Source organism: Leopardus geoffroyi, chromosome E3 (assembly GCF_018350155.1).
Source record: "Leopardus geoffroyi isolate Oge1 chromosome E3, O.geoffroyi_Oge1_pat1.0, whole genome shotgun sequence".
Classification (NCBI taxonomy): domain Eukaryota; kingdom Metazoa; phylum Chordata; class Mammalia; order Carnivora; family Felidae; genus Leopardus; species Leopardus geoffroyi.
In genome coordinates, this window is record NC_059340.1 from 23,343,785 (window position 1) to 23,369,804 (window position 26,020).

The following is a 26,020-nucleotide window of genomic DNA, read 5'->3' on the forward strand; positions in this document are numbered from 1 at the left end:
TGATAGCAATGTAAAATGGTATAGGCACTCCAGGTAAGTTTGGCAGTTTCTTAAAAAGTTGAACATAAATTTATCTCGTAAGTTGGCAATTCCACTCCTTGGACTATATCCCAAAATAATGAAAACATGTCTACACAAAGGCATGTAGTGAACATTCACAGCAGCATTATTTAGAATGACTTTAAACTAGAAACAGCATAAATGTGCATCAGTTGGTGAATGAATAAATGAAATGCACTATTGTGTCCACACAATGGAATACTATACAGCAACATAAAGGAACAAGCTACTGATACATGGTACAACACAAATGGACCCCAAAAACATTCTACTCAGTAAAAGAAGGCTGATACAACAGACTACACAGTATATGATTCCACGTATCCGAAAAATCCAGAAACGGTAAATTTATAGACCTCAGAGTAGTGGTTTCCTAGGGCCTGGTGTGGGAGCAGAGATTAAATGCAAATAAGTAGGAAGGAACTTTTTTGGCTGATGGAAACGTTCTTGTGGAGATAGACTAACACTCTAAATTTACCAAAAGTCATTGAATTGTATACTCACAATGTGTGAATTTTATATCCTGTAAATTATTAGTAAAGTTGTTTTTAAAAAGTTCCTCGAGGAGGGGAGGGTCATATTGTAGAGGCACTTAAGGCTTCCAATACCACAGGACTTGATCAATTTGCTCCTACCAAGGATAGTGTACGAGCTTTCCTGCTTTGTGGAATTAGGTTCTTAGATATAGTCTTCAAGAATTACCGTATGCACGGAGTCAGAGTATGCCTGGGGTGAGAACGGATAAATGGCAAAATTATTCACAATTGTACAGAAAGAATTAAAAAAAAATTTTTTTTTTTTTTTGGTTCCTATGACAAAGGAGGTCCTCGGTTTTCTGAGGCGTCACATTGTTTATTTTAGGCTGGAGGAAACAGTTACGCGCAGACCGGTGAGTTCCAGTTCCAGCGCGGTGTGTTGCAGGGAAGGACTAGGAGGCTCGTGTGGCTACACGGATGAAAGGAGCAGGAAGGGTGGTGGGCACAGGCCAGATCTCGTAGAGTAAGTAGGAAGGCAGTAAAGCATGGTAAAGAGTTCAGGTTCCAGTGGCGGGCTTGCCTGAGTTCCGATCCCCACAGTGCCACTTTCTGTCTACAAGACTGAACCAGTTGCTCAACTGCCTCAAATCTTCATCTTTACGTTGGGGAAAATACTGGCACTTATAGTACCGTGAAGACTGTGAAGTGCGCTAGTGCACGTAAGGGCTTTGGAGGAAGCACATAGTTAGGCACGCGAACACGCACTTAAGTTAGCAAAAGAAGCGGAAGGCCCTCAAGCTCCCGCTGCTCGCCGCTCTTCGCCAGTGGCCTTGCGCCAAAGCCCAGCTCACCAGGGCGCCCGGAACGCCCGCAGTCACTATGGTAACGGCCACCTACTTCCGGAAGAAGTACGGCGCGCGGCGAGGGCCATTCCGAGCAGTCTGTCTCGGAGAGTTGACAGAGGGGCCTCAGAGGGGTGAGTTGCGGGTGCCGTGGGTTCCGCCTGCCGCCCCCCGCCACCGGGCCAGCCCCGGTGCTCTCGCAGGGCCGCCCGCCTCCGCAGCCTCGTTGCCACCGGAGCCAGCTCTTCAGGCGTGGACGCCGGGGCCGAGGCGGTGCGGCCATGGACTTCTCCAAGTTCCTGGCGGAAGACTTCGACGTGAAGGAGTGGATCAACGCGGCCTTCAGGACGGGCCCCAAGGAGGCGACGGCCGGGACGGCGGACAGCCACGCGGCCACCCTGGTGATGAAGCTGCAGCTCTTCATCCAGGAGGTGAACCACGCCGTGGAGGGTGAGGCCGAGCTGTCCGCGCGGGCGTGGGGCGGCGGTGGGAACTCGAGCCCGGCCCGACCCTCCTGCAGTCCCTTCGGGGGAAGGTGTCAGCTCGCTGCCGCCAGTTTTTAAGGCTTGCCAGGTCTGAGGCTTGCTCTTCCACCCCTCGCGGTGCTGTCACGTTACCTTTTATAACTTAAGTCAGAAGCGTGAACAACAATATTTCAGTATTTCAACAGTATTAAATAATCGTCGGCACGTGCTTATGTTTGGCTGAAGCGTATCAAAGCCGTGTGGGACTGACACAAATCTGGGAAACGTTGTTTTAGCGGATTTTCATGTCCGTGAGGAAGATGGGCAGGCCTGACTGGAGACTTGAACCATCTTTTAAGGATAGTTAATTATAAAAAATAATACACGCCAACAGCCATTTCTTTTTTTTTTTTTTTTTTTTAATTTTTTTTTTTCAACGTTTATTTATTTTTGGGACAGAGAGAGACACAGCATGAACGGGGGAAGGGCAGAGAGAGAGGGAGACACAGAATCGGAAACAGGCTCCAGGCTCTGAGCCATCAGCCCAGAGCCCGACACGGGGCTCGAACTCACGGACCGCGAGATCGTGACCTGGCTGAAGTCGGACGCTTAACCAACTGCGCCACCCAGGCGCCCCCAACAGCCATTTCATTAACACCTCGATTCGGTTTTTATTCAGGGCATACTGCACGCCAGTCTCTCTGCTCGGCTTTGTGGGAGAGACACGTTGCACAGACTGCCGGCAGGAAGCCTATGATCCAGGATACGGAACTTTATTTTATGGATGTGTCCACTGTTTAAGAAAAGGCTGGTGTTGGTGGGGAGAGCGGGAGGGGAGCTGTCTTTCACTGCAGATCCTTTATTGCACTGTGCATCTTCTGCTTATGATTGAGCATCTATCACGCATGTGCCCAGAAATAGGCAGTGGGCAAAAAGTGTACCTTTCAGGCAGTTGCTGCCTCGTGGGGAAGATACTAAACAGTTCACTTACAATGAGGGGTGGCTTTACCGCAACTAGAACCAGGAGCCGCGAGAGCTGGAGGAAGTGTATGGTTACCTGGTGTCTAGGAGAATCATAAAGGGCTTTCCCTGTGTTAGGCCTTGAAGGAAGACTTCATAGGGCAAAGAGGGGGCCCGTCAATAACAACGCGATAGCAATATTTGAGTCCTTGGAATGTGTCAGGCAGTCTTTTAAACGCTTTATATGTATTAACTAGGTGGTTCTCCAACCACGGGTGGCAACGTTGCCACCTCCTCCCCCAGCCCCCAATATCTGGAAATTGGTGAGAGTGTTTTTATGCTTTGCAGTGGTGAGGCATGTCACAACCATGGACGTTCAGTGGAAGTACCCAGCGATGCTTGATGTCCTGCAATGCTTGGCACAGTCCTGCACAATGAAGAACTGTCCTGGCCAAAATGTTAATATTGCCCCTTTTGGGCATAATTATCTAATTTGAACCTGGCAATAGTCCTTAGAGGTAGGCACAATTATTATTCCCACTTTATAATTGGAGAAACTGCAGCGGAGTGAGGTGACTTACCCGGTCATGTTGCTAGTGAGTGGGGCCGTTTGCATTTGCACCCAAGCAGTTGGTTCCAGAGCCCAGGCTCTTATCCATGATACTGTGCTACTTGTCTGGTATTAAAGGGAGAGAGGACACCACATGCAGAGGCATGTGAGTATAGAAAGGCCTAGCCAGCCCACAGAAGAGTGAGTTCCAACAGAGCTCCATCAATAACATCAACAAATATGAGTCACTGGTATGATGACCACAGGATCACACTTCCGTAGGGAGTGGGGAGACTTGCAGGAGATAAGGCAGAAAAGTAGATTGGGATCAAACTGTGAAAGGCCTTAAGTTTATTTATTTTGAGAGAGAAAGAGAGCATGCACGCACGAGTGGAGGAGGGGCGGAGAGAGAGAATCCCAAGCAGGCTCTGCACTGTCAGTGCAGAACCGTGAGATCATGACCTGAGCCAAAGATGGACACTGAACCTACTGAGCCACCCAGGCGCCCCCCAAAGCTTTATTTTTATGGAAGATGAGACCGTGGCTCAAGTCTTCAGTGAAGAGAGGTTATTGCAGAGGTTCAAGGAGTGGGTATTGAGGACTCCAAACTGGAGGATCGATTTGGTCATGAATTCAGTCAGCAAATATTGGGCACAAACTGTTTTCCAGGTTTCAGAGATCCAATGTTGAATGAGACCCAGTCTTAGGTTGGATAGGTTAACAGGGGCCAGATCATGCAGGGATTTTAATGTCACGTGAAAGAGTTTGGATTTGAACCAAAATGAGTGTAATGGGATGTTACTGGAGGATTTATAAGTATGGGAGTGACATGGTTTGATTCATGGCTCCATTCTGCTGGAGGCTGCTGTTCAGAAGGGTGGACTGTCATCATAGTGGCTTCAGGTGGGGTTATGACAGTGGACATGGTGAGAAATGGATAGATTTAAGATATTTTTAGGAGGAAGAGTGGGGAGAACTTGCTGGTGGATTGGAATAAGGAATGAGAGGGGGAGAACATCAGGAATGGCAGCAGGTTCTTGAACCGCCCAGCTGTGGGCAGAGGTGCCAAACGTAGAGTAACGTTGAGAGAATTTGTAGTGAACATCCATACGCCCACTACCTAGACTCTACAATTAATGACCTAACTATATCTCCTTTATCACAAGTCTGTCCACTTACCAGTCCCTCTGTCCATTCATCCATCTTATTTTTTGATGTATTTCAGAATGAGTTGCAGACATCAGTATCCTTTATCCCTGTGCATTTCAGTTAGTACCCTAAACATAATAGAGTTCAATAAGTTCAGTACTTGTTTACAGCTTTTTTTCTTCACCCTGTAAAATTTACATAAGGTGAAATGCACGAATCCTATCTGGCAAGTGTGATGAGTTTTGACAAATGTGTACAGCTAGGATAACTCAAACCTCTGTCAAGAAATAGAATGTTACCATCACCCAAGACAGTGTCCCCACGTCCCTTTACGGTGAAATCTGGCCCCTACCCTCTCAGAGGCAACCACTGCAAGTGATGGTTTTAAAAATGGATACAGGGGTGCCCCGGTGGCTCAGTCAGTTAAGCATACGACTCTTGATTTCGGCTCAGGTTGTGATCATGTTCATGAGTTCAAACCCTGTGCTGGGCTCTGTGAACACAGCGTGGAGTCTCCTTGGGATTCTCTCTCTCTCTCTCTCTCTCTCTCTCAAAAATAAGCATAAAAGGGGCGCCTGGGTGGCTCCATCGGTAGAGTGTCCAACTTCAGCTCAGGTCATGATCTCACGGTTCGTGGGTTCAAGCCCCACGTCGGGCTCTGGGCTGATAGCTCAGAGGCTGGAGCCTGCTTCAGATCCTGTGTCTCCCTCTCACTCTGTTCCTCCTCCATTTGTGCTCTGTCTCTGTCTCTCAAAAATAAATGTTAAAAAAAATAAAAAATATATAACAATGCAAATATTAAAAAAAACATTAAAATGGATACAAGAGTGGACTAAACTTGGGGGTGCTGTGGAGAGGGGAAAAGAGGTATACAGGAAACAGCAAGGGCTGAAGAGTGACTGAGGTTTAGCAGGTGGAGACCAGGCTGGGGCCATAACATTGTTAAAAGTCAGTCTCTGTGCAGAATAAATCCATGTCCTGTGTTTGTTTTCTTAGTCTTAGAACTTTACCTGGGGTCAGTGCAGGAAACGGATTTTTACTTTACAGCAGAGCTGGATGAACAGGTTCCTGAACTACTTCTTCGAGATGTTAGAGTTCCATTCATTGCGCTGGTAGAGAAGGCACTGGGCTTCTTTGGTTGATTCCCATCAAATTGCCCTTTAAAGGCTTAAAGGGGTGTGCTATTAACTCTCCCAGTTCCACATAACACATCATAGTTTGCAAAAATGTTCAAGTTGTATTCTGCATTTGGGATGTCTGTGAAAAAATGCATCTTTCTTTCTTTCTTTCTTTCTTTGTTTCTTTCTTTCTTTCTTTCTTTCGAGAGAGCAAGCAGGGGAGAAGGGCAGAGCAGAGAGAGAGAGAGAGAATCCCAAATACGACACGGGGCTTGATCCCATGACTCTGGGATCATGACCTGAGCTGAAATCAAGAGTTGGCTGCTCAGCTGACTGGGCCACCCAGGCACCTCAAAAAATGCAGCTTACTTAATATCACTTGATCTCCTACCAGACCTGTTAAATAAGAAACTCTGGCAGGTGCCTAGGGACCTGTATTTAACTGCACTCCAGTTGATGCTGAGAGTCTGTGGACTCTGTTTTGAAAAGACCATGGAATGCAAATGGGCTAGACACATGTAAGGCTTGGTTTCAGCTCTGTGCAATCTTAAGCAAGTTACTCAACCTTCCTAAGCCTCAGTTTTCTTATTTCTAAGAGGCGGCTACTAATGATTACTGTGGACATTAAGTGATAGAACGTTGGTAAACCACCTGCCACGTAGCTGGCATCTACCCAGTATCAGATTCTTTCATTCTGCCTCCTCACAGAGGGAGTTGCACTTTCACTCAGTGGTGGAAAACAGTTGATGTTGGGTCGGGCTGATGGTTCCTTCCTTGTCAAATCACGTGACCCTCACCCGTCAGACTGGGGAGGACATGGCCCTGGCAGAGGCCACCTCCCGGCCCACCTCCTCTCCACCCCGCATTTCCCGCAGGCTCAGAAAGCTGTGTAGTTGGTAGTGCTTTGGGGAAGAGTCCCTTCCTGTCTCCTGATTTATTCAAGTTGTGACTGCTCCGATTTTCGCCTTTCATTCTTGGCTTCTTGCTGCAGAAACAAGTCACCAGGCTCTTCAGAACATGCCCAAAGTGCTCCGCGATGTGGAAGCCCTTAAACAGGAGGCGTCTTTCCTGAAAGAGCAGATGATTCTTGTCAAGGAGGACATTAAAAAATTTGAACAGGATACATCCCAATCGATGCAGGTATTTTGGCTCCTGTCCTAAATGTTGATTCTTGGTTTTGGAAGACCTTCCCTCCCAACCTGAACTCCAAAGTCTGCCAGCCACTCAACACTCCTCTTTGGCTTGGTTCTTTCAGCTTGCACATCTGTCTTCAGCACCTGCTGAACAATGTAGCCACATGATTGGTGTCGTAAGGGGCACAGAAGCTCCCTGAAGACAGGGGCACCTCACGGTGCTTATGTTTCAAGTCACTGGAGCAAGGTAGAGAAAAAGGAACTGCCATTTCCTTAGTGTTTGATCCCTCATTTCTCTTTTAGGTGTTGGTAGAAATCGACCAGGTGAAGTCTAGAATGCAGCTTGCCGCAGAATCTCTTCAAGAAGCAGACAAGTGGAGCACACTGAGTGCTGATATTGAGGAGACGTTTAAGACTCAAGTAGGTTTTTTTGTTCAGGGGATGTTGTGCGTTCTGTTCGGGCAGGAACGTGAGGTTTGGAGAAACCGATGAGAAAGTCATTTACTCGAAACTGTAAGGGGTAGTAAAAAGCAGCACAGGAAGTGTGCAGGCAGAGGGTGGGAAGATCTGAAATTGCTCTGGGTCTTTCCACCATCTTGAGTTTGTATCTCCTGATTGACTGAAGGATTCTAGTCACAGAGTTTAGGAGAAGCCTCAGTAAAAAAAGGCAGAGGAAATGGATTAGGAGAGTGTGGAGCACAGGCAGAGGGACCTTACCCATCATGGGATCCTGGCAAGGTACTTAACACCTCCTGGGCCGCCAACGGTAGCGAGTAGGAATGCTTTTGATGCCTGGTTATAAGGAGGAGGTCAGATGATGTCTTGTGAAAAACTCCTTTTCAGTTGTTAAGCAAAATGAATTCTTTATCATCCCTTGTGCTGGTTTTCAGAACTCTCACAAGTTTTTAAAAAAGTGCTTACTGCATGTGGGGAAAAAATTCGTAGACAGGAATAAACAGTGAAAAACGTTTTCCCTGTAACCCTGACACCTCCCAGTGCCCTCATTTCCCTTCTCCGTACAAACTCTCGTATCACCTTTATACCTGTCCTTCCTGACACATACACACTTATATATGATCCCTGCCCTTTGGTTGCCATAAATGGTAGCACATTGTGAACGCTGCTGGGCACTTTGTTTTTGTACTGAGAGATCTATTATTCCATATCAGTTATGTTTATCTTTAACATAGAGAGAGCGGGGGAGGGGCAGAGAGAGGGGGCCAGAGGGTCTCTTCTGACAGCAGAGAGCCTGATGTGAGGCTCAAATTCAGGAACCTTGAGATCACAACCTGAGCCGAAATCAGATGCTCAACCAACTGAGCCGCCAGGCACCCCAGTTATGTTTATTTTTAAGTACAATAGAGCTCCTCTGGGCTCATGACAAGGTAATTGATTTAGGCTTCATAGATGTGAGTTGCAAATCTTAGTTGACTTCTGGCATGGATGTGACAGAGAATAGACCTAAGTACAGTCTCTGATTGCAATCTGTACACTACTAATATTAACTAGCTAAAAGTTAGAAAGCTGCTTTCTCCCCTCCCAGCTATCCTGATATTCAGAACTAATTGCCCACAAGATCGCCTGTATCCCCCTGGACATCCCCCTGGACACTGCAAACTAAATTCATTACTTCTGTCTAGAACCACTGCCCATTTGCTCTTCCCTTTGGCCTCCCTCTCTTGGTTAATGGCGGCACTTCCCATGCAAGTATTGAGGCTGGAAACCTTGGCAGTCCTTAACTGTTCCCTGTCCCCATCTCTCCCATCTTTCTCTGAAGTTGTCTGTTCCTTAGATCCCTCTGCCACCACTCTGATCCAGCTTCCCATTGCCTACACCATTTCAACAGCCATCTGTCACTGCTGGCTCCCACCCTCTCATTGGCAAACTCAGTCGCTCCCTCCCTGTGCCTCTTGAACCATAGTCCTTAATTTGTATCCTGATCTTTCTGTATGTGAACCCAAGGGCTGCACTGTGATCTTTGTGTTTCAATATGGTGTCTGACACATCGTAGACACCTTTCGGATGCTGAAATGAAACAATTACCGCATTCTTACTTATTTTAAAAAATAGCTTTTCTAATTATAAACATAGGCTTTTTTTAATGTTTATTTATTTTTGAGAGACAGAGAGAGCCAGAGCACGAACTGAGGAGGGGCAGAAAGAGAGGGAGACACAGAATCCGAAGCAGGCTCCAGGCTCTGAGCTGTCAGCAACAGAGCCCAACGTGGGGCTCGAACCCACGAACCATGAAATCATGACCTGAGCTGAAGTCAGATGCTTAACCAATTGAGCCACCCAGATGCCCCTAAACATAATTTTTTTTAATGTCTATTTATCTTTGAGAGAGAGAGTGCTCACGGAAGCAGGGAAGGGGCAGAGAGAGAGGGAGAGAGAATTCCAAGCAGGCTGTGTGCTATCAGCATAAAGCCTTACTTGGGGCTTTACTCATAAACCGTGAGATCATGACCTGAGCTAAAATCAAGAATCAGATGCTTAACTGACTGAGCAACCCAGGTGCCCCAAATTATAAACATAATTTGTGTGTGTCTGGAAGATTTGGAAAATTCAGAAAAATACAAGGCAAAGAACAAAATGAGCCTTATTCCTATGTCCTAGTAATATGCTTTTTATGTCTAGTAGGTATTTTTCTATGTATTTTTACATCTTTGCACCTGTGTATTTTATATGTATGCATATATTACAGGTATATAGACATTTACATATATTTTAGTGTCTATATTCTTTTTTATCTAATTTTGCTATAAATAAATATAAAATCATATTTTATAATATATATTTTATAATCATATAAATCATATTTTGCTATGTAATTAATACTTTTCAAAAACATGATCTTTAATGGCTGCACAATATTCCACATTCCATTATGAGGGACTCAGCCTTTATATTTTATTTGTTATCAGGGAGGATTTAGGTTGCTTCTAGGTTTTTGTTATTACAACACTAGAATGACATTAATTAATTAAAATGCATGAATATCTCTGTGTCCCTCTGATTGTTTCTTTTTTTAAGTTTTTATTTTTAAGTAATTTCTATACCCCACGTGGGGCTCGAACGCACAACCCTGAGATCATACTCTACCAACTGAGCCAGCCAGGCACCCCCTTCTAATTGTTTCTTTAGGACATATTTCTAGAAAAGGAAATACCAGGTCAAAAGATATGAATAGTTTTCGGGGCGCCTGGGTGGTTCAGTCGGTTAAGCGTCCAACTTCAGCTCAGGTCATGATCTCGTGGTCCGTGAGCTCGAGCCCCATGTCAAGCTCTGCGCTGACAGCTCACAACCAACGTGGGGCTTGAACTCACAACCCTGAGGTCAGGAGTCACATGCTGTACCAACTGCACCAGGCAGGCACTCTGTATTTTGTCCATTCTTAATTGAAGTACCTGGGTCTTTTAAAGTAAATATCTCCAATTGTGGTCTTTTTATAGGACATAGCTGTGATTTCTGCCAAGCTGACAGGTCTGCAGAATAGTTTAATGATGCTTGTGGATACTCCAGACTACTCAGAAAAGTGTGTGCACTTGGAGGCCCTGAAGAACAGGCTGGAGGCCCTGGCCTCCCCGCAGATTGTAGCGGTATTCACCTCTCAGTCTATAGGTGAGTGCTAGCCCTTTCTCATCATTGTGTGCACCTCCTTACAAAGGTCAGGCTTTCCGAGTCTTCAACCTCTTGAATGTCTTAATGTGGATTAAATTATGTAGATTGGAAGTTAACTTGTAACTTTCTGGGGTGGTCGCCTTTTTTCAGTATTTTATACGATGAGCATTTTCAAACATACAGAAAAGCTGAAATAAGTGTACAACAGACACACCGTCTAGACCCCAGCCTGTGTTTTACCAGATTTGCTTTGTCACTTACCTATCCACCCATCCATCTCCCTCTCCATCCATGTTCTGTTTTGGATGAATGTCAAAGTAACTGATAGATACCAGCATTTCATTCTTAAACCCTTCAGCATTCGTATGGATAACTGGAGTTCAGTATTGGTTTGTGATTCTCTTTTTTTGAGGTAAAATTTACATTTAGAGAAATGCGCAAATCTTAAGTGTACCGTTTGATGAGTTTTGGCCCTTATCAAGTATTATTTTTATTTCCTCTGATTTACTAATATGGGAGATCTATTAATAGCATTCCTAATATTGTATCATTCTTGCAACTCAAGAACAAGCCCTACATGTTTACGGGATATATGTGTGTGTGTGTGTATGTGTGTGTATGCATGTGCATGGTAATGTACTACTGCATACTTTGCTGATACTTTATTTAGAATTTTTTCAGAGAAATCCCCTTAGTAAATATCTTTGTCAGGCTTTAGTATCCTGGTTGTGTCGGCTTCATAAAAATGATTTGTAAGCTTTTATTCTTCCTTATTACTCTGTTAGGTTTTAAGGAACATTTTTATCAAATATTGCCATGGCTCCATTGAATGCTTTCTGCCTGCCGTTCAACTTGGGTATGAATATTACAACTTCTGCCTTGTTTTTTGTTTGTATTTGCTTCAGTATGGCTTTACCCACTTTTTTTTTTTTTAGCCTTCAAGCTTTCTGTGATGCTTTATTTTAGACTGGCTATTGGAGATGGCATATGGTTGAATTTTGTTTTTTGATCTAGTTCGTCCTTCCTTCCTTCCTTCCTTCTTTCCTTCCTTCCTTCTTCCCTCCCTCCCTCCCTCTTTCTTTTTCTTCCTTCCATTTTTTTCTACCTTCCTTCCTTCCTTTCTTTCTTTCTTTCTTTCTCTTTCTTTTCTTTTCTTTTCTTTTCTTTTTTCTTTTCTCTTTCCTTTCCTTTCCTTTCCTTTCCTTTCCTTTCCTTTCCTTTCCTTTCCTTTCCTTTCCTTTCCTTTCCTTTCCTTTCCTTTCCTTTTCTTTCGTGGCTCCTTGCCCAACATGGGGCTTGAACTCACAACCCTGAGATCAAGAGTCACATGCTGACTGAGCCAGCCAGGCACTCCTAATCCTTGTATTTTTTAATAAGTGACTTTATACCATTTAGGTTTTTGTTTTAACAGAAATTTTCAGTCTTGTGTGTCTCTACATTTTTTGTTTACTGTTTCTGTTTTCTTTGTGTTTTTTTTCTCTCACAGATGATTTGAAAGATATATAACTTGATTTTCGTTTTTCTAGTGATTTATTATTTCAGATACTAAACTAAGCTTCTTTCTCAATTTATTGGCCTCGTAATGAAACAATATCTGACTCCCCCAGTTAGTGAACTTTGATTCCTCCTGCTTTCCACCTACCCCACTTCCCTGCTCGATCTAGAAGATTGCATAGTCTAGAATTTTAATCATGGCATACTATCAAATTATTAATTACTAATTTTTTATCATAGGGCTTCTCTCTTTAAACTTTTAATTGTTAGACAATTTTCATATTTTGTAATATTTTATTTTTATGTAACTTTTCTTTTTTGTTGTTAAATTGTATTTTTTAGATTTATTTTTTTTATTAACTTGTTTTATTTTTTATTTTTTAAAATTTATATCCAAATTAGTTAGCATATAGTGCAACAGTGATTTCGGGAGTAGATTCCTTAGTGCCCCTTACCCATTTAGCCCATCCCTTCCTCCCACAACCCCTCCCGTAACCCTCAGTTTGTTCTCCATATTTATGAGTCTCTTCTGTTTTGTCTCCCTCCCTGTTTTTAGATTATTTTTGTTTCCCTTTCCTTATGTTCATCTGTTTTGTCTCTTAAAGTCCTCATATGAGTCAAGTCATAGGATTTTTGTCTTTCTCTGACTAATTTCACTTAGCATAATACCCTCCAGTTCCATCCACGTAGTTGCAAATGGCAAGATTTCATTCTTTTTTGATTGCCGAGTAATACTCCATTGCATATATATACCACATCTTCTTTATCCATTCATCCATCGATGGACATTTGGGCTCTTTCCATACTTTGGCTACTGTTGATAGTGCTGCTATAGACATGGGGGTGCATGTGTCCCTTTCAAACAGCACACCTGTATCCCGTGGATAAATGCCTAGTAGTGCAATTGCTGGGTCGTAGGGTAGTTCTATTTTTAGTTTTTTGAGGAATCTCCATACTGTTTTCCAGAGTGGCTACACCACCTTGCATTCCCACCAACAATGCAAAAGAGATCCTCTTTCTACACACCCTTGCCAACATCTGTTGTTGCCTGAGTTGTTACTGTTAGCCATTCTGACAGGTGTGAGGTGGTATCTCATTGTGGTTTTGATTTGTATTTCCCGGATGATGAGTGATGTTGAGCATTTTTTTGCCATCTGGATGTCTTCTTTGGAGAAGTGTCTATTCATGTCTTTTGCCCATTTCTTCACTAGATTATTTGTTTTTTTGGGTGTTGAGTTTGATAAGTTTTTTATAGATTTTGGATACTGACCCTTTATCTGATATGTCATTTACAAATATCTTCTCCCATTCTATCAGTTGCCTTTTAGTTTTGCTGATTGTTTCCTTCACTGTGCAGAAGTTTTTTATTTTGATGAGGTCCCAGTAGTTCTTTTTGGCTGGCCTTTGTTTCCCTTGCCTGTGGAGACGTGTTGAGTAAGAAGTTGCTGCGGCCAAGATCAAAGAGGTTTTTGCCTGCTTTCTCCTCGAGGATTTTGATGGCTTCCTGTCTTACATTGAAGTCTTTCATCCATGTTGAGTTTATTTTTGTGTCTGGTGAAAGAAAGTGGTCCAGGTTCATTCTTCTGCATGTCGCTGTCCAGTTTTCCCAGCACCACTTACTGAAGACACTGTCTTTATTCCATTGGACATTCTTTCCTGCTTTGTCAAAGATGAGTTGGCCATCTGATTGTGGGTCCATTTCTGGGTTCTCTATTCTGTTCCATTGATCTGAGTGTCTGTTCTTGTGCCAGTACCATACTGTCTTGATGATTACAGCTGTGTAGTATAGCTTAAAGTCTGGGATTGTGATACCTCCTGCTTTGGTTTTCTTTTTCAAGATCGCTTTGGCTATTCGGGGTCTTTTCTGGTTCCATACAAATTGTAGGATTATTTGTTCTAGCTCTGTGAAGAATGCTGGTGTTATTTTGGTAGGGATTGCATTGAATATGTAGATTGCTTTGGGTAGTATCGAAATGTTAACAATATTTGTTCTTCCTATCCAGCAGCATGGAATCTTTTTCCATTTTTTTGTGTCTTCTTAAATTTCTTTCCTAAGATTTCTATAGTTTTCAGTGTATAGATTTCTCACCTCTTTGGTTAGATTTTTTCCTAGGTATTGTATGGGTTTTGGTGTAATTGTAGATGGGATCGATTCCTTGATTTCTCTTTCTGTTGCTTCATTGTTGGTGTATAGGAATGCAACTGATTTCTGTGTGTTGATTTTATATCCTGCAACTTTGCTGAATTCATGAATCAATTATAGCAGTTTTTTGGTGGAATCTTTTGGGTTTTCCATATAGAGTATCATGTCATTTGCAAAGAGTGAAAGTTTGACCTCCTCCTGGCCGATTTCTTTGTGTTGTCTGATTGCAGAGGCTAAGACTTCCAATACTACGTTGAATAACAGTGGCGAGAGTGGACAAACCTGTCTTGTTCCTGACCTTAGGGGGAAAGCTCTCAGTTTTTCCCCATTTGAGGATGATATTAGGGTTGGGTCGTTCATATATGGCTTTTATGATCTCAAGGTATGATCCTTCTATCCCTACTTTCTTGAGGGTTTTTATCAAGAAAGGATGCTGTATTTTGTCAAATGCTTTCTCTGCATTTGTTGAGAGGATCATATGGTTCATGTCCTTTCTTTTATTGATGTGATGAATCACGTTAATTGTTTTGGGGATATTGAACTAGCCCTGCATCCCAGGTATAAATCCCACCTGGTCGTGGTGAATAATTTTTTTTAATGTACTGTTGGATCCAGTTGGCTAATATCTTGTTGAGGATTTTTGCATCCATGTTCATCAGGGAAACTGGTCTGTAGTTCTCCATTTTAGTGGGGTCTCTCTCTGGTTTTGGAATCAAGGTAATGCTGGCTTCATAGAAAGAGTTTGGGAGTTTTTCTTCCGTTTCTATTTTTTGGAACAACTTCAAGAGAATAGGTGTTAACTCTTCCTTAAATGTTTGGTAGAATTCCCCTGGAGAGCGATCTGGCCATGGACTCTTGTTTTTTTTTTTTTGGCAGATTTTTTATTACTAATTCAATTTCCTTACTTTTTATGGATCTGTTCAAATTTTCTATTTCTTCCTGTTTCAGTTTCGGTAGTGTATATGTTTCTGGGAATTTGTCCATTTCCTCCAGATTGCCCATTTTATTGGCATATAATTGCTCATAATATTCTCTTATTATTGTTTTTATTTCTGCTGTGTTGGTTGTGATCTCTCCTCTTTCATTCTTAATTTTATTTATTTGGGTCCCTTCCTTTTTCTTTTGGATCCAGCTGGCTAGTGATTTATCAATTTTGTTAATTCTTTCAAAGAACCAGCTTCTGGTTTTGTTGATCTGTTCTACTGGTTTTTTTTTGGTTTCGATAGCATTAGTTTCTGCTCTAATCTTTATTATTTCCTATCTTCTGCTGGTTTTGGGTTTTATTTGCTGTTCTTTTTTCCAGCTCCTTAAGGCTTAAGGTTAGGTTGTGTATCTGAGATCTTTCTTCCTTCTTTAGGAAGGCCTGGTATACTTTCCTCTTATGCTATATATACTTTCCTCTTATGACTGCCTTTGCTGCGTCCCAGAGGTTTTGGGTGGTGGTGTTATCATTTTCAGTGGCTTCCATATACTTTTTAATTTCCTCCTTAACTGCTTAGTTAGCCCATTCATTCTTTAGTAGGATGTTCTTCAGTCTCCAAGTATTTGTTACCTTTCCAAATTTTTTCTTGTGGTTGATTTTGAGTTTCATAGCATTGTGGTCTGAAAATATGCATGGTATGATCTCGATCTTTTTGTACTTACTTAGGGCTGATTTATTTCCCAGTATATGGTGTATTCTGGACAATGTTCCATGTGCATTGGAAAAGAATATATATTCTGCTGCTTCAGGATGAAATTCTGAATATATCTGTTAAGTCCATCTGGTCCAGTGTGTTTCCTTGTTGATTTTTTGATTTTTTGTTGGGGTGTTGAAGTCTCCTACTATTATGATATTACTATCGATGAGTTTCTTTATGATTAATTGATTTATATGGGTGCTCACAATTGTTAGGTCTTCTTGGTAGATAGACCCCTTAATTATGATATAATGCCTTTCCTTATCTCTTGATACAATATTTTAAAGTCTAGATTGTCTGATATAATTGTGGCTACCACCGCTTTCTTTTGTTGACCATTAGCATGATAGATGGTTCTCCATCCCCTTATTTTCAATCCGAAGGGGTCTTTAGGTCTAAAGCGGGTCTCTTGTAAACAGCATACAGATGGATCTTGTTTTCTTATCCATTCTGTTGCCCTATGTCTTTTGATTGGATTATTGAGTCCATTGACGTTTCAAGTGAGTACTGAAAGATATGAATTTATTGCCATTATGATGCTTGTAGAGTTGGAGTTTCTGGTGGTATTCTCTGGTCCTTTCTAATCTTTGTTGCTTTTGGTATTTATATATATATATATATATATATTTTTTTTTTTTTTTCATCTTTTCTCCCCTCAGAGAGTCTCCCTTAAAATTTCTTGGAGGGCTGGTTTAGTGGTCACAAACTCCTTTAATTTTTGTTTGTCTGGGAAACTTTTTTTTTTTTTTAATTTTTTTTTTTTCCAACGTTTATTTATTTTTGGGACAGAGAGAGACAGAGCATGAACGGGGGAGGGGCAGAGAGAGAGGGAGACACAGAATCGGAAACAGGCTCCAGGCTCTGAGCCATCAGCCCAGAGCCCGATGCGGGGCTCGAACTCATGGACCGCGAGATCGTGACCTGGCTGAAGTCGGACGCTTAACCGACTGCGCCACCCAGGCGCCCCTGTCTGGGAAACTTTTTATGTCTCCTTCTATTTTGAATGATAGCCTTGCTGGATAAAGAATTCTTGGCTGCATATTTATCTGATTCAGCACATTGAATATATCCCACCACTCCTTTCTGGCCTGCCAAGTTTCTGTGGATAGGTCTGCTGCAAACCTGATCTGTCTTTCCTTGTAGGTTAAGGACTTTTTTTTCCCTTGCTGCTTTCATGATTCTTTCCTTGCCTGAGTATTTTGTGAATTTGACTATGATATGCCTTGTTGATGGTCAGTTTTTGTTGAATCTAATGTGGGTCCTCTGTGCTTCCTGGATTTTGATGTCTGTGTCTTTCCCAGGTTAGGAAAGTTTTCTGCTATGATTTGCTCACATAACCCTTCTACCCCTATTTCTCTCTCCTCTTCTGGGACACCTATGATTCTGATTTTGTTCCTTTTTTATGAGTCACTGATTTCTCTAATTCTTTTTTTATTATTATTATTATTTTTTAACATTTGTATTTATTTTGAGACAGAGAGAGACAGAGCATGAACAGGGGAGGGGCAGAGAGAGAGGGAGACACAGAATCCAAAGCAGACTCCAGGCTCTGAGCTGTCAGCACAGAGCCCGACTTGGGGCTCGAACTCACAGACCACGAGATCATGACCTGGGCCGAAGTTGAACGCCCAACCGACTGAGCCACCCAGGCACCCCATGATTTCTCTAATTCTTAAATCTTGCTCTTTTGCCTTAATCTCCCTCTTTTTTTCTGCTTCATTATTCTCTATAAGTTTGTCCTCTATATCGCTGATTTTCTGTTCTGCCTCATCCATTCTTGCCGCTGCTGCATCCATCTGTGATTGCAGCTCAGTTATAGCATTTTTAATTTCATTCTATTTTTTACTTCTTTTATCTCTGCAGAAAGGGACTCTAGTCTATGTTCAACTCCAGCTAGTATTCTTATTATCGCGATTCTAAATTCTGGTTCAGATATCTTGCTTGTATCTGTGTTGGTTAAATTCCTGGCTGTCGTTTCTTCGTGCTCTTTCTTTTGGTGTGAATTCCTTCATTTTGACATTTTGAAGGGAGAAAAGAAATTAAAGAGGTAGAAAAAATTAAAATTAAAAAACTAAACACACACACACACACAATCTGATAAATGATGCTAGATCCTAGGTGTGTTTTGGTCTGGGTGTTGAAAGTGGTTTGACAGGTTAGAGAAAAAAGTGGGGGGTGGGAAAGGAAATCATTTGAGAATTTGAAAAAATGAATACACTGAAGTAGACTGAAATGAGATGATGGGAGTAAAATAGAATTTGAAAAAATGTACACAAAAGTAAAGAATACAGTAGGAAAATTAAAGAGAAATATTTTTAATAAAAATTAAAAATAAAAATGAAGTTTTTAATCTTTCTGATCCAAGAAAAAGAAAAGAAGTGAAAAAGAGAAAAAAAATCGTTTGAAAATTTGAAAAAGTGAATACACTGTAGTAGACTAAAAATGATGGAAGTAAAATGGAATTTGAAAAAATTTACATAAAAGCAAAAAATATAGTAAAAAATTAAAAATATTTTTAATAGAAATTGAAAATAAAAATGAAGTTTTTCACTTTCTGCATTCAAGAAAAATAAAAGAAACAAGAAAAAAGAAAACAAGGAAATCGTTTGAAAATTTGAAAAGTTGAATACACTGAAGTAGACTAAAATAGAATGATGGAACTAAGGTAGAATTTGAAAAAATTTACACAAAAGTAGAAAATATGGTAAAAAAAATATTTTTAATAAAAATTGAAAATAAAAATGAATTTTTCCTCTTTCTGTATTCCAGAAAAAGAACAGTGTAAAAGAGGAAAAAAAAAAAAGAAAATTGAATAGATGGACCTGCTAACACATTGAAATAGGACTGAAATTACTTCATTTTCCCCTAGTAGTCAGAGTATGTAATGCTTTATAGTCCATAAACTAAGTAGGCAGTGAGACTTGTGTTCTTGAAGAGCAGGTTCGCCCAGTTGGGCGGAGTGCAGTGTAACAGCTCCGTTTTCCACTAGGTGGCGCTGCTAGCCTACTGGGGTGGATTTTTGCAGTGCTTGTAGGTGTGTATGTGCATTCGCGGGAGCGGTGAAAATGGCGTCATCCAGCTACCCGATCTCTAGTATGGTAACTGTTCTCTCAGAGCAGCAACTGTGCATCCGTCCTCTATCTTCAGCTTTCTTCCACTCCCCGCCTCTTCACTGAACATGATCAAGACCCAGGCAGTACCTCTCTCCCAAGTTTTGTCTCAGGTGCGGCTGTTTCCCCCGGCCCCTTACTTCCGAAGGACTGCGGCTTTGGCCCGCTCCGCCCCTCTGTGGGAGGGTCTCACTGAGCAATGGCCGAATAAGCAATGGCCGAATGTCGGCTGCACCCAGGAACGCTTGCCACACCCTGCTGCTGCCGGTGCCCCTAGACTGCGGCCAGGTGCCAATCCGCCCCAGAAAAAGTTTGCAAGGGAGTGTAGCAGCAGCGTTTCAGGGATTATGGAAAATCACAACTCACATCTGGCACCAGACTTCACACTTAACGACCTTGTTCCAGCACCAGCGAATGTGGCCGTTTTCTGGGATCTGCTGAGTCCAGGTGGCTTTAATAGTCTCTACCAAATGTCCTTCCAGCAGTGGAACCGCTTTTCCCGTTGGCCCGAGAACCTCCAGGACCCCACTCTGTTCCTGGGGATTCGCCTTTCCCACCAGAGCACTGCCAGGTATTGAGATGGGGAGTTGCAGCCTTTGAGCTCCCCTTGTTTACAGTCTTAATGGAATTTAAACCCTCTCTCCTTTCTCCCTTTTTAGTTTAGTCTCTGTGGCTGTTTCCAATTTCTCTCTAGCTGCTTTTGGGGAGGGGTCCTTTTCCCATATTCTGTCCCCCTCCCCAGTCTCCATTCTCTCTCTGCCCGCAAAAGCTGTTTCCTACCCTCAGCGGCTTCTCGCTCCCCAAATTCTCTTCTCCATGCCTTGTACTTGCTGAATTCTGTGGTTCAGGTTGTGCAGATTGTTGCGTTAATCCTCCAATCAGTTTTCTAGGTGTGTAGGATGGTTTAGTGTTGGTCTGGCTGTATTTCATGGACATGAGACACACAAAGAACTTACATGCTCTTCCACTATCTTGGTTCCTCCCCCTATGTAACTGTTTTCTAACCAATGATTGCCATGGTTGTTTATGCTCAAGGTCTTGTTTAAATGGATTCAGTCCTCACTTAGACTTTTCAGCCCATGTCTTCCCCATTTGTTAATTCTTGGAGGCTTCTCTTCATGACCAGGAGTCTATTTTCAATCAGAATTTTTCCCCCTCAGGAAGGGCACGGGGATTATATGTATATCCTCAGTGTTTATGTAGTAAAGAATGTCTTTCTATTGCTTTTACATGTAGATAACAGTAACTTCTTTTGGATCACACTTTTTCCTTTAGAATTCAAGAAACCTTGCTTTTTTATCTTTTGCTAACTATATTTTGCTGATTAAGTATCAGACTGGCCTGCTTTTTTGTTTTTGTTTTTGTTTTTGTTTTTGTTTCTTTTCCTTGAATAGTTAAAATAGGGGTCAGCAAGCATTTTCTGTAAAGGGCCAGGTAGTAAGTATTTTGGGTTCTCTGGGTTATCTGGTCTCTTTCATCGATACTTAACTCTAGTTGTAGTGTGAAAGCCTGTGTGATAATCAAAACCTGTGTTCCCATCAACGTTTATGACGAAACCAAGTGCTGATTTGGCCTGCTGGCTCATAATTTGCTGACTTCTGGCCTACACGATTCTCTTTTGCCTTACAGTTTAGTTACTTCACTAGATTATTTTTCAGTTTGGGAAAAATATTTTTCTCGAACATAGTGTGAGCTCTCTTTATTTGCCGATCCATGTCTTTCTCCATTTATATATATATATGTATATATTTGTATATATTTTTTATTTATTTTTGATACAGACAGAGCACAAGTGGGGGAGGGGCAGAGAGAGAGGGAGACACAGAATCTGAAGCAGGCTCCAGGCTCTGAGCTGTCAGCACAGAGCCCGATGTGGGGCTGGAACTCAGGACTGTGAGATCATGACTTGAGCTGAAGTTGGACGTTTAACCCACTGAGCCACCCAGGCACCCCAGTCCTCTACTTCTTTTTTATCATTTCTCTGCTTGTTCTTGAAGTGCTCACTTGATATGCCTTCTGCAGGCTCTGTTCCTTTTCTTTTTCCCCCTCCCTGTGGTACTTTTACATAGGTCATATTGTGGAGTTTTTCAATTTGTTTTTGTTTCTGCTTATTCATATTTATATGTGGTTACTGTTTTCCAGGCTTGCTCTTTACTGAAAAATAATGTGTGTGGGATCTCCTTGGAAGCCCCTCCTTGTTTACCTGGACTTTGTTGAGAACTTTCCTCTTGCCCTTGATTTAAAGGCTATATTCTGTGTTGTGCTCTTCAGTTTCCTAAAGAGAATGGATTCAGTACTCTTCTCCAGACTTTTCATTTAGTGACTTACCATTTGTCAGTTCTCTATCTGGGGTCTTTTTCTCACTACCAGAATCCTAGGGCTGGAGTTGGGTTTGGAAAGTCACCACCTGGCAGCTTTGTTCCTCATGTTTTCTCATGAGTTTGTTGCAACCACAGACCCACGGAGCTCATGTATGTGGTGGGGTGTACATCTAGCTAGGTGGGATGCTCCTGACAAGTAGGAATGGACTTGGAAGGTGGTAGCTCCGGAAATGGGAGTGGTTTTCCTTTCCTTCCTTCCTACTTGGAGTTGGATAGTGCCCCAGTTTGGATGATGCCCTCTGGGTCAGGATTATGGGCTTTGGTAGTGAGGCAAGCTAGTTTTGACTGCTTTTGTTCACAGATTTAAATCAGGCTTGGTTCCAGACCCGTCCTTTGTGGGCAGGATGGATTCAGAAGGGGGAAATGGCACTTTTCAGCCACTGCTGGGCGGAGGTGGAAGTAAGCCTCTTCCCCTAGCCTGGCGCAGAACCCCCTTTGGTCCCTGTCTTCACCTCTTCCCACCATTGCTCACCTGCTCCATGCTGGCATTCCGAGTGCTCCCACATCCCCACTCACCTTGGACCAATGTGACTGAATATCTGACACGTTCTCTGAAGTTCCACAGTACACATTTTCTCCTGGCCTCAACACATCTGGAATGGTGTTGGGTTTTTCTCTGGGTAGTGAATTTTGGTGAGCATCGGGAATGTTTCCCCGCCCCCCCAAGGTAATGTGCTCTTTCCTCAGTGATCTTTCATGGAAGGCCGAGGTGGTTTTTTTTCCTGACAGTTTTTAAAGGGAGATCTGCTAAATTAGTACATCTCCAGCATGTTCCCCCTTTCCATCTCTCTGCTTCGAGTGACGCGTTCACATGCCTAGTTTATTTTATGACAGCCAACCGATGAATTCAGTTAAATTGAAGCAACTTTTTATAACACAGTTTTACACGTAGCAGGAAGATTCATTTATCTCAGGGATCTTAGGAAAATAATAAACATTTTAAGGGCAAATGGTCATCTTCTAACTCCTAGATTCCTGCCCAACAAAGTGAGTTCCACTGACATATTTCCCAAGTCCAGCTGGGTTATCGTCACAATAGTTGCTGTCACAGATTTTCCTTCTCAGCAGATTTAAAAGGTTGGATACCTGGGGCACCTGGGGGGCTCAGTCGATTAAGTGTCCGACTTTGACTCAGGTCATGAGTCACAGCTGGTGAGTTCTAGCCCCGTATCTGGCTCTGTGCTGACAGCTCAGAAGCCTGGAGCCTGCTTCGGATTGTGTCTCCGTCTCTCTGTCTTCCCTCCCTGACACATGCTTCTCTCTCAAAAATAAATAAACATAAAAAAATAAATAAAAAGTTGGATACCTGTTTGTGCCGTTAAAAACTTTTTCTTCTTTTTTAATTTCATTGAGACCGTGGCGTGTGAGTTTTGGCCAGAAGGGGGCAGACGAGCGCCAGCGGTGCTGCTGTGTGTGGAGGGGCTGCCCTGAGGCTGCCTCCCTGGCTTTTCAGCAGTCAGCCTGGAAGCAAGTCTTCCATTTAGTCATTTCCTCTGCCCTCAGGAAAGTATGTAAGAAACTACTTGATATTAATACCATAATTTGGCTCCTAGAGCCCCTCACTATGTGTGGAATGCTGATATTTACCCAATTATTTACTTATTCCTCAAACCACCAAATATGTGAACATTTAGGGCTTGAGTTTGTTTGCTGTTTTACCGTTCCTATTGGGTGTGATTCAAAGGAGGAATTTCGAAAGGGCAACTCACTTCTGAATATTATTTTAAAATACTAATTCTGTGAGGAGCAGTAGGGAATGCAAAGATGAATAAGATAAGGTTGCTGTCTTCAAGGACCTTGCAGCTTCGTTAAGGGTGAGGCTGAGAGAACAAGTACATGATTTCATTACAGGATGGAATGTGAAAATTGCCTTAGCCCTTTCCTGGGATGAAGGGAAAGATGACAACATCGAGGAAGCTTTTCTGAAAGAGCCAATATATGTGCAGAACTTTGAAATTTAGGTGAATTAAAATTTTTTAAAAAATTGTCTGTGATTATAAAAGTAATACATATACAGGTTACTGAAAATTGGAAAGATATACACAAATATAAATTTTTTTTACATACATTTATTTTTGAGAGACAGAGACAGAACACAAGTGGGGGAGAGGCAGAGAGAGAAGGAGACACAGAATCTGAAGCACGTTCCAGGCTCTGAGCTGTCAGCACAGAGCCTGTCGTGGGCTTGAACTCACAAACTGTGAGATCATGACCTGAGCCGAAGTTGGACGCTTAACCAACTGAGCCCCCAGGCACCCCGATATACACAAATACAAAACGATTTACCAGTGAACTCACCACAAGAGATGACTATTAGTATTTTCTGATGAGGTTTTTGGGGTGATGATAGGGTGGTCCATAGCTGACGACCAAGAAAGAATTCTTGAAGACATCTTAAGACTCCCAGGGTAGTGGAGGCCTAGCTATTGTCAAGCTAGGGTTGTTTTGCCTCTAGCAAAGTATTAGCATTAAGACATAGGGAGTTCCTGGAGAAAAGTTTTACTCTGCCTGCCTGAAGTATCTCTCAATAGGCTGCAGGTTATAAGGAAATTGAGTTCTATCTGCCATTTCCTTCTGCCTTTGTTTCCCACATCACTATGGAGGGATGATGTTGGGGCTCTAGGAAATGGAGTTTATAGGTTTCTGGAGATTAGGCTATTGATGAGATTGCCTTTTTCTTGTGATTTAACAAGTTACTTGTGAACAGCTGGAGACTTAGGTCCTGGACGCAGGACTATGATCTCTATCAGTTAACCATTTGTTTTTCCCCTTTCCTTTGTTGGGCAGCCAGGAGTGCCCAAGGAATATCACACATACCCCACTGGGGGTCGGGTGGGAGGGTGTTTGCGGAGAGTGTCTGCCGCCTGGCAACTTGTCTTATGCTCCCTCCTCATTTCCTTCCAGTTTTTTTTCCTGTGTATGTGTACCTGTATTTTTTAAGGGAAGTATATACATTGAGTATATACTTTGTATGTTGTTTTTCCCCCAGTGAGCACTGTAGCATAAGCCTTTCCCCCTGGGTGAAGGATTTTGACAGGCGAGGAGAAGCATATGCGGCAGACAGAGCAACATACACATGAGTGGTGTAGAGCTGGGAATCCTAGTCCGTTTTAATGGAGTGAATGTTGGGAAATGGTTAGAGATGAGGCTGGACAAGAGAGCTGGGGACAGAGCATAGTTTGCCTTGAACAGACTAAAGAGTCGATATTCAGAGAATTTGTAGTAAGTCTGCTGATGAGTGTGGCCGAGTGAGTGGGAGTGTTGACTTGGGAGATGGACAGGCCAGTTTTGAAATCTTTGGGCTGCTGCCTCTTAGCAATGAGACCTCAGTTTCCTTCTCAGTAAAGTGGGTACCATACGTGCACCCTATGATTCCTAGGCTCCTGGTTCCTGGGGAGGCACTAGGTGAACATTATTCCTTTCTCTTGGATCCCCCCTTCAAGACTTGAGGGCTCTCACAGTAGCCCAAAGGGAATAATTCCTAAGAGGCCAATCAGGAATTCGTGAAGGTTCTATTTGAATGAGAGCAGCAGCAGATTTCTGAAAAGCCGTGTAGCTCAGCAGATTTCTGAAAAGCCGTGTAGCTCAGCAGATGGAGCTAAACTACAAATTGGAAGTCCAGACCCACAAATGACTTTATTGGTTCCATTTTTCTTCTTCTTGAATTCAGTTAAAATTTGTTCCCGTCACCTACGGTGTTGGAAAAGTTAAATAGTACTGGAGGTCTTATTGGGGAAGATAACACCGTTTTCCTCTACCACCTCGTTCCTCAATCCTGACCCCAGGAGATCACTTTAAATCTCAGAGCTGTTTTCTCTGGTATTCCACTTTATATTTCCACATAATACACATATTATTTTATTTATTTGTATATTAATTTTAGAAACTGTCGGCTTCCTATTGTTACAGCTAAGGATTTTGCTTTCATACAACTCCTTTCTCCCCATTCTTCTCTTTTACCACTGTTTTTTTTGTTTAATTTTTTTAATCTTTATTTTTGAGAGAGAGAGGGAGAGAACAAGTGGGGGAGGGGCAGAAAGAGAGGCAGAGACAGGGAATCCCAAGCTGTCAGTGTGGAGCCTGATGTAGGGCTATGGGGCTCCAGTCCCCAAACCATGAGATCATGACCTGAGCTGAAGTTGGACACTCAACCGACTGAGCCACCCAGGTGTCCCTATACCATTGTTTTTAATTGAATTAATAAATACTGTTTCTATTATCACAACTTTATAATGAACTCAGTTCATTTTTGCAGAGTCAGATCAGGCACTAGATTTTAATTCCTTTCCTATCCAACTTCATTTTATGCTTAAGTTTCTTTTTTTTTTCTTTCTTTTTTTTTTTTTTTTAAGCTCTCAACTCTGAGATCAAGACCTGAACTGAGATTCAGAGTCAGACGTTTAACCACATGAGCCACCCAAGCACCCCTGTCCTTAAGTTTCTGATCACCTTTTTATTCCCTCTCATTCTTTTTTTTAATGAAAGACTTTTATTTTTAAATATATTTTTAAAGTTTATTTATTTTTGAGACAGAAACAGAGACAGAGAAAGCACATGAGCAGGGGAGAGGCAGAGAGAGAGGGGGAGAGAGAGAGAGGGAGAATCCCAAGTGGCCTCTGAGCCCGATGCAGGGCTTGATCCCACGAACTGTGAGATAATGACCTGAGCTGAAACCAAGAGTCAGATGCTTAACCAACAGAGCCACCCAGGCGCCCCATTCCCTCTCATTCTTTTTTTTTTTTTAAGTTTATTTTTAATACTTATTTATTATTTATTTATTTATTTTTGAGGTTTACTTTTTTTATTTAATTTTTTAAATTTACATTCAAGTTAGCATATA

At 42.3% G+C, this 26,020-nt stretch overlaps 1 protein-coding gene across 2 annotated transcripts in view; it reads left to right on the forward strand.

Annotated features, from left to right (window-relative positions):
* The first annotated feature begins 1,436 nt into the window (after positions 1–1,436).
* The window catches only part of COG7 (component of oligomeric golgi complex 7), an 81,501-nt gene continuing 56,917 nt past the window's right edge, over positions 1,437–26,020 (forward strand). The window contains exons 1-4 of one of the 2 annotated variants that reach the window (XM_045461611.1): positions 1,437–1,828; positions 6,611–6,759; positions 7,056–7,172; positions 10,205–10,373. In XM_045461611.1, coding sequence (XP_045317567.1) covers positions 1,660–1,828; positions 6,611–6,759; positions 7,056–7,172; positions 10,205–10,373 — 604 coding nt within the window. In that variant the 5' untranslated portion in view covers positions 1,437–1,659. The remainder of the gene's footprint in view (positions 1,829–6,610; positions 6,760–7,055; positions 7,173–10,204; positions 10,374–26,020) is intronic. The other variant, XM_045461612.1, reaches the window with a different exon arrangement.